This window comes from Pygoscelis adeliae, unplaced genomic scaffold, assembly GCF_000699105.1.
Source record: "Pygoscelis adeliae isolate BGI_AS28 unplaced genomic scaffold, ASM69910v1 Scaffold458, whole genome shotgun sequence".
NCBI classification, from domain to species: domain Eukaryota; kingdom Metazoa; phylum Chordata; class Aves; order Sphenisciformes; family Spheniscidae; genus Pygoscelis; species Pygoscelis adeliae.
In genome coordinates this window covers 48,453-55,875 of record NW_008825352.1, presented here as the reverse complement: position 1 = coordinate 55,875, position 7,423 = coordinate 48,453, and the positions used below count along the sequence as shown (strand labels likewise).

At 45.4% G+C, this 7,423-nt stretch overlaps 1 protein-coding gene across 9 annotated transcripts in view; it reads right to left on the bottom strand.

The window, feature by feature from the left end:
- Nucleotides 1-2,088: 2,088 nt before the first annotated feature.
- Nucleotides 2,089-7,423, bottom strand: part of CTCF (CCCTC-binding factor (zinc finger protein)) — a 32,842-nt gene continuing 27,507 nt past the window's right edge. For all 9 annotated transcript variants that reach the window (XM_009330351.1, XM_009330354.1, XM_009330350.1 and 6 more), the window contains 2 exons: nt 4,698-4,865; nt 2,089-3,652 (listed from right to left, as the gene is read on the bottom strand). In XM_009330351.1, coding sequence (XP_009328626.1) covers nt 3,471-3,652; nt 4,698-4,865 — 350 coding nt within the window. In that variant the 3' untranslated portion in view covers nt 2,089-3,470. The remainder of the gene's footprint in view (nt 3,653-4,697; nt 4,866-7,423) is intronic.

The following is a 7,423-nucleotide window of genomic DNA, read 5'->3' as shown; positions in this document are numbered from 1 at the left end:
TTGGACTCGATGATCTTGGAGGTCTCTTCCAACCTTAATGATTCTATGATTCTATTCTGTCCACATTCAGGCTCGAGATGCTGCCCTGGATGCACGTCCTCAGGAGCGGGCTGGGACATTGCTCTGCATCTCTCCAGAGCAGCTCCACCAAGGGCAAACCAGAAGCCTGCAAGAGAGGCACACAAGCAGAGATACCTGCCCGAGGCAGGAGCCCCAGCTCAAATCAAATAAAAACCAGGCTGCGTAACAGGACTATTGACTGAGCAAGCACGAAGAAACCAGGTCAACTGAGCGGGCCGCGAAGTAACACACCAGGCCGAGGAAAAAAGGATGGCCACAGGGTGGCTGCTCCCATCCCCACTAAAACCTTGCTTGGGTCTCTGGAGAAAGATCAAAAAGCAGCCCACAATAAATGACCAGGTCCACTCTACACGCAAGAGCACTACAGGTATCTATTGCATTGACTAAGCAATGCTGCTTAGAAATTGTTTCCTCAGATAAGCACACGGAGGCCGCCAGCGGTTCCCTTGGGAGACCAGCCTCATCTCCTCAGGCCTGCTGCTGCAGTGGGCCGTGACCAGCAGGGCAGGAGCTGCTAAGGAACACAACACACCAGCAGCAGGTCAAAGACTACCCGGGAGCAACCATACCCTGTTGCCTTTGGACAAATGCACCTCTCAGGCTCTCTTCCTTTCATCCCACCATCTGTTCACACGCAGACATTTCCTCCAGCTCCTCTGAACTCCAGGAGAGCTGCCAACACATGCCTTGGGGCCGCTCAGACCTGGGTACGATGGCACAAGCTGCTGCGCATGGAGGTCTTGCAGCAGTGCTCACGCAGACCAAGGGAGGCCTCTACTAGAGCGTGCACACCACCTCCTTGGGGCACCATCACGAGTCACCAGTTAAAACAAAGCCATTGCAACATCCTTCATGCCCCACGCATCAGCGGTTGGGTTGAGCCACAGGGTTTAAGAGATGGCGGTGGTACTCCTTACAGATCCTGAGGACACCCCCAAGTTTTCCAGCTCACCACAAAGCCCCCCTAGCTCTAGGCTGATACAAAATGGCATCTCCTTTAGAGCGCTGCCTCCGTCTGAAGCATCTTTGGGCTTGTGAGTACACCAGCTCCTCGTCCAACTGAGAAAGCACTTGAGCATTTATCCACTTCTGCAGCCAGACCTGGCTCCTTCTCACAGAAGCAGCCCTTACATTTACCTCTCCCGCCTGCTGAAGCAAGCCATCATCCTGCTCACCATTCCAGGCATCAACCTCCAGACAGCTTTTCTGGGCAAGTTTAAGGAGGACCATCTCTCAGGACCAGAGGTAGCTAGTCACCAAACATCTAGTGAAAATTAAGTCTAGCAACTCTTGTGCTTTTTAAGACTTCCTTTTAAATAAGTATTTATTGTGCCACTTGCAGCGACCCCTGTTCTGAAGCCCGCTGTGTGCGAGGTACTACCCTGAACTTACACAGCGTGCAGCGACCCGACTGCTTACTCCCAGCTGGCTCTCTAAGCTGCTGTCACAGGTAACTAAGAGAAGATGCACCACGGAAGCTCCACCCGAGTTCAGGCCCACTTCCCAGAATGAAATAGAAATATATTCCTGCTATCTCAACCATCAGCTACAATCATTTAAACTCACAGCCAAAACGAACAGAAGCAACAACTACTCCCGCATTACTTCTTGCTCAAGCTGTAAACGCCGAGGTTCGCGAGCGGCCAGCCCGGCACGCTTTACATCACCTCCCTGCTGCACACTCCTCCACGCAGCCCCAGCTGAGACCCCTGGTACACAAACAGAGCTGCTGTAAGGAAACTGGGACCGTGCACTGGCTTCACCCCGGTAATGACACTTGCTTACGTGCACACCCACCTGCGGCCGGCACAGGGCAGCGCGCCGTGATTTAACGTCACAGACAGCTTACCTTGCATTGGGCACGGGGCAGACGGAACGCGGGAGAAGAGCTGGCCCCTGTTACAGGCGTGCAGCATCCTTCTAGGACGAGCAGCTTTACAGTCTGAAGATCGCTGCCAGGTCACACCGTTAATATACACAAAGAAAGCAGCCAGTGAGCACGCATGTTAATCCATTATTATTTATTAGCTGTACAGCAGTATATTCTCCTTCCCAGCTTTCAAACCCCATTACATATTTTATAACAGTATTTTTCCCCCCCCATGTTGGCTTCCTAAAATAATGAAAAATATCACACAGTACAGCTAAGTACAAAAATGCATCAACCTAGAGTCTGATAGCTAAACTGATAGCTCTCTTAAAAGCGATACATAGAAGAAAAATTTGTTTGAAATCAGCAAGACTGAGGCTCTATAAAAAGCTTACATATTTTAACATGTGACAGTTCATATACAGGCATCATTTGTATTTCACATTATTCCTTTTTTGTCTTTATCAGAGATCCAAAATTGTGTAATTACTGACCTATTAAAATTTCCTGGCCCAGGTTTTGAGGGCTGCAGTGACCCACTTAAAAATCACCACTTCTGCCTTAACATAGGATTCATAAACACAAAATACAACTACAAGATAGAGCAAAGAAAATGTAGTCGTGAAATTATAACTCAAAAAGAAGGTTAATTATACATGTTTCAAATGCCAGTTTTGTGTGCTTGAAAACCAGCTTTCACATGTGGGTTTCTCTCGTTCTGCAAGCAATAGTCTGGGTACGTCTCTTCTCTACGTGATTGGTTATCAACAGCTTTTCCAACATTTACACTCTATCAATTCTCTTGTCACTTAGTTTGAAAGGAATTAAAATACTGGGGTTTATTTAAACTGCATTTTTGCATACCTCTTAATTAATGGAAAAAGATTAAAATGTAAAAAAAAGTTATTTACAAGCTTGACCATTACAGAAATGCTTTGCAGAAAGCAAAGCATATTAAGGACAGAAACCAGTTGGAGCATGCCAAAACTACCGTGTGCAGCCGACTTGGAGAACCGGAGCTAGTCAGTGGGGAAAAGCAAAAAACATTTTAAAAGTCTAGAACCCTCCCAAGTCTGCATTTACAGTTAAAAACACTACTGAGAGAAGGAGGCTCAAGGACTCTGGGAACTGGAAGGGCAAGTCCGGAGTGGTTTACCACATACTCTAGTCAAGGCTTCCGCTTTCATATATTAAAACTTGGTGCATGTAAACACGGCCCTTGGACCAGCTTTACAATGCAGTTCAGAGCAAAACTAAATCAAGCATCTCACAGGAAACCCTCAAAGACTCCAAAGTATTTCCTAATGTTCCATGATCCTGTAATGCTAACATAAAACAGCAAGTTCTAGTTAAATCACATTCTAACATCATTTTGAAGTTTTATTTCCCAGTATGTTTGGTAAAATGGTCTAAAATGATGCATTTCCCAAAGCCAAGAAAAAAGGTAAAAGGAAAAATAGATTTGAGCCGCTTAAACACAGCCCAGGCCAGTTCAGTCAGCCAGCGTGGTCTTCCTCCATCACCGGTCCATCATGCTGAGAATCATCTCAGGAGTGAGGTCTCCATTGGGAGCTTCCACTACAGCAGGCTGAGCTTCCTCCTCTTCCTCTGCTGTTTCCGCATCAGGTTCTTTCTTTACTTCAACTATAATATTTTCAATTTCACCAGTGTTCTGGTCTTCAACCTGAATGATTGCTGCAGCTAGAAGGGCAGAAAACAAAGGGGGAGGGGGGAAACGACAGATTTTTTTTTTTTTTACTGGTTCCAGAGCTGGCCTGCACACCTCACCAGATAACTTTTCGGTAGATACTTAAGACTCTTCCATGGAAAGGGAAGGTGGGGCCCACAACTCACATTCCCACATTAGTAGGGAGCAATTCAACCTGCCTCATTCATCCAAGTATCAAGCATCTATTTCCTTGCCCCTGTATGAAGATGTGCTACCACTACAACAGTTCCAGTATGCCTTTTGATATTAGAACATCATTCAAACAATGCATTTTGTAGAGTAATCAACAAACAAGACCATATCAATGTATGGGCGTAAGGCAAAACTTCAAATCCAGGGGAATCCAGTAACACTAGTGACGAACTCAGCATAAAATACTTCCACAGGCTGTAATTCCAGGAAGGCCGCAGGCCACACTTGTAGCGCTGAGCAGACAGGCAAGCCACTGGGGAAGCCATTCCCTCTTGAAGGAACGAGTTTGCCCTTCCTGCTTTGTTCTTAGAATTTATTTACTTAGACTTTGTGCAGTTATCGATGTCTATTCTTATGGAGAAAACTCTGTAGAGTTGAAACTACATCTGCATTGATGCTACGCTCAGAACTACAGGCCTGAAGCATGTTCGTTTGTGGCAATACTTACAAAAGTTTACATAGGTAAGAATACCACGGTGATTGTACCAACAGTTGCTTTACCAGGAACTGTACTATAGTAGAGACGCCATAAGCGGTACAAAAAGAAGCGAGCGATTTGCACATCAGTGAACTGGAGTAATACTAAAGAAAAAATGTCCTCTCCTTTTAGCACAGTCTGAAGTGGCTATGTTCCCTCAAGACCAGGAAACCCTTGCAACAAATTTCACGCCAAAGGTGAGTTCTTAGCAAAGCAGAGACAAGTGCAGTTATCTATTTTTAAAATAAGCTCACTTGAGGGGAGCAGTTCTCCTACAAGAACTGCCAAATCCAAGGAAAAATCAGCTCAAGCAAGCAGTGTAACATAAGCTTCAAACAGTGACTTACGCTGGGATTGTTTTGGTTGGGTGGCAGCTTTGCCTGGTGGTCTTCCTCTTCGTTTCTTACTGGGAGGTGGTGCAGGAGCCTCTTGCTCGACTTCTGGTTCGGCCTCGATTTCTACTGCTGTCTCCTCCTCATCTTCATTATCATCCAAATCTGGTTCAGCATTTTCCTCTGCAAGAAACGTTTTATCAGGTAAGCCTTCAGTTGAAACAAGAACAAAACACATCCACCTACAGAGAACCACCATCAAATCCTCATCCAAAAGGAGTCAGCTCTGATGAGAAAGAAGGAAAACAAGGCCTTTGTCGAGAAGCTGCTGGCACAGACTGTTAGTCTGCTACCCTCACATTAGAGAGAACAAGTTGTCCTTCAGAAAGCAAAAGGAAACATAATTACATTAGATTATTTTATAAAAGCTCCTCTGCACAGCCACAAAGGAGCTTGGAGAGACAATGGTAGGAGGGGGGACCACATAATACAGTGCTGGGCTACTCCCAGGCCCATCAGAGGAGACATCAGCACATCAGAGTCCCACCTGCACAACCCAGAGGAGCACAGGAGTGCACCATGGAAGGTGGGAACCCAAATCAAGGACTCGTCCGTCTTGGCTCTCCTGGGAGTGGCCCAGACATCAGCCCCAGTGTCCAGGCATGAAACCCACCACAATGAGTTATCAGGAACAGCTCTCCAGATCACCTTTCAGACTAAGGGGTATGGGGGAGTTGCTGGCTGGGGGTGGGACACATAACGAGATGCAGGGGAAAGGCAGTTGGATCACACAGGACTACTTATGGGATGCTTAGGGGAGGGGCTGAGGTGATTTGGAGAGGAGTAAGTGTGGGGAAAATAGAAGGGCAGGAAGGGGCCAGTCACATGGTAACAGTGGTAGCAGCCACTACAGTATCTCTGTGAAACACGAGCTCAAGAGGGATCCAAGAGCAAGTCTCCCAGCCCTCAAGAAACAGCAATGCCATCCTTCAGTCGTTCTCTGTTAAGTAGATAGGAAACCAGGGTAGCAGCTCCCAGATACTGGGACTTGCGTCCAAGACCTCAAAATCTCAAGCTGAGTATGGCAGAACCACACAAAACTGGGGAGTTCTTCAGCCTTATGGGTGAGCACAGGCCTGCAGACCACTCACCATGCTTTCCAGGGCCACCAACATACAGTCTACCAACCAGTGACCAAGAGGATCTTCCCCAAGACCTCTCTCTTCAGAGGCAGGACAGGTCTAACGCAGTACATTTTATGAGGCCCTGTCTACTCAAAGACTTTATGATGGCACCTCCCATTCACATCAACTCTTTGCACCTCACTACGTTCTGGAGCTGATTCTAATCCAACAGTCCTCATGGCAAGCTGTGGGTTTTTTGCAACTTTTATGTTGTTAACTGAGCTTATTGCTCTACTTTATTCTTTAGAACACTCCTTGAAGTTACTAGGTTAGCACCATCGACATGTTCAGAGTGCCCCAGGCAAATCCAAAGCAGACAAAAAGCAGTAAGAGATGTCGAATAGGATGATATTGTTTGGACAGCAAAATGATTGCCCTTAAATTTGTAAGGGTGTCCACCGCATAGAAGAGTAGCTTCACTCATGAATGAAAGGACCGTTGCATAAGGCATACTTCTGTTTATCCAACTAAAGAGGAAAAAAAAAAACCCACAAACAAACCGTCCCTTACGTACACTGAGGCATGTATATGCTGCATTATTTTACACAGTCACTCAAGGAATATTCCCCAAGCCAAATTTCTTTCATTGGAAATTGGATTTCTCAGCTCCCACCTTTTTAGAGCTTCTTTACATTCCCCCCTCAACTCAATGTCTGTCAACTAGCTGTCTAATGTTGGGCAGACAGGCCAGATGGGAGACAAAACTATCATTTGCTATTCGGTATTTTTCCCATTAGCACATGACAGGTCTGTTTCGTCACAGCTTTGCTCACCATTTTTACATATTTAGCAGTTGCCAAAACTCATGAAACTGCAGATCTAGAGATAAGAACAACACTGCATAATGCAATTCTCCTGTGAATGTGGTTAGGACCTCTTTCTTGCCGCTACTCAGCTCACACTAGTCAATTCTTCATGTCTATCAAATGACTCTTGAGGAAGTCAACCCAGACTTGTCAACTCAACTGAGGCTGAAGGGATTCTCTCAGTCATGGAGCCTGAGCCACCATCATACAATGCTCATCATCGGTTCACCTAACAAGCATGACTTTTGACCAGCTTCCCCAAAAAACTGTTTTGAATCCAGACGATATCAACTAAATAAAATCTGGGGTTTTAGACTAGGCTAAACTCCCAGGAAGCCTATAAATTAGATAATAAAAATTGGATACTCCAGAATCCCACATTTTGAATTACCTTCCATCAAGGCAGTTATTTTACTCTCTCTGCCTCCACGATATTTTCGTATTTTAAATGAACAATTAGTTACACATGCTTTATTCAACTGATTGTAACGCATTTTTTCAAGTATCTATACAAACATGAGTTTAAGCACTTATTTCTATAGAGTTTTTGCAATCAAGGTTTGCACAAGCCATTTGACCGTACTCACCCTATAAAAACCTGTTTGCAACGTAAGAATTTCAGATACACATCCTCTAGCCAGAAAGATCCCTGTTCTCCCAACCTACACCCCTCGATTAATTACATAAAGCACTCCAGATAAAAGATTAATCAGCAACGCTGCTTTTGCAGAATCATCTTTGAACTGGTTGG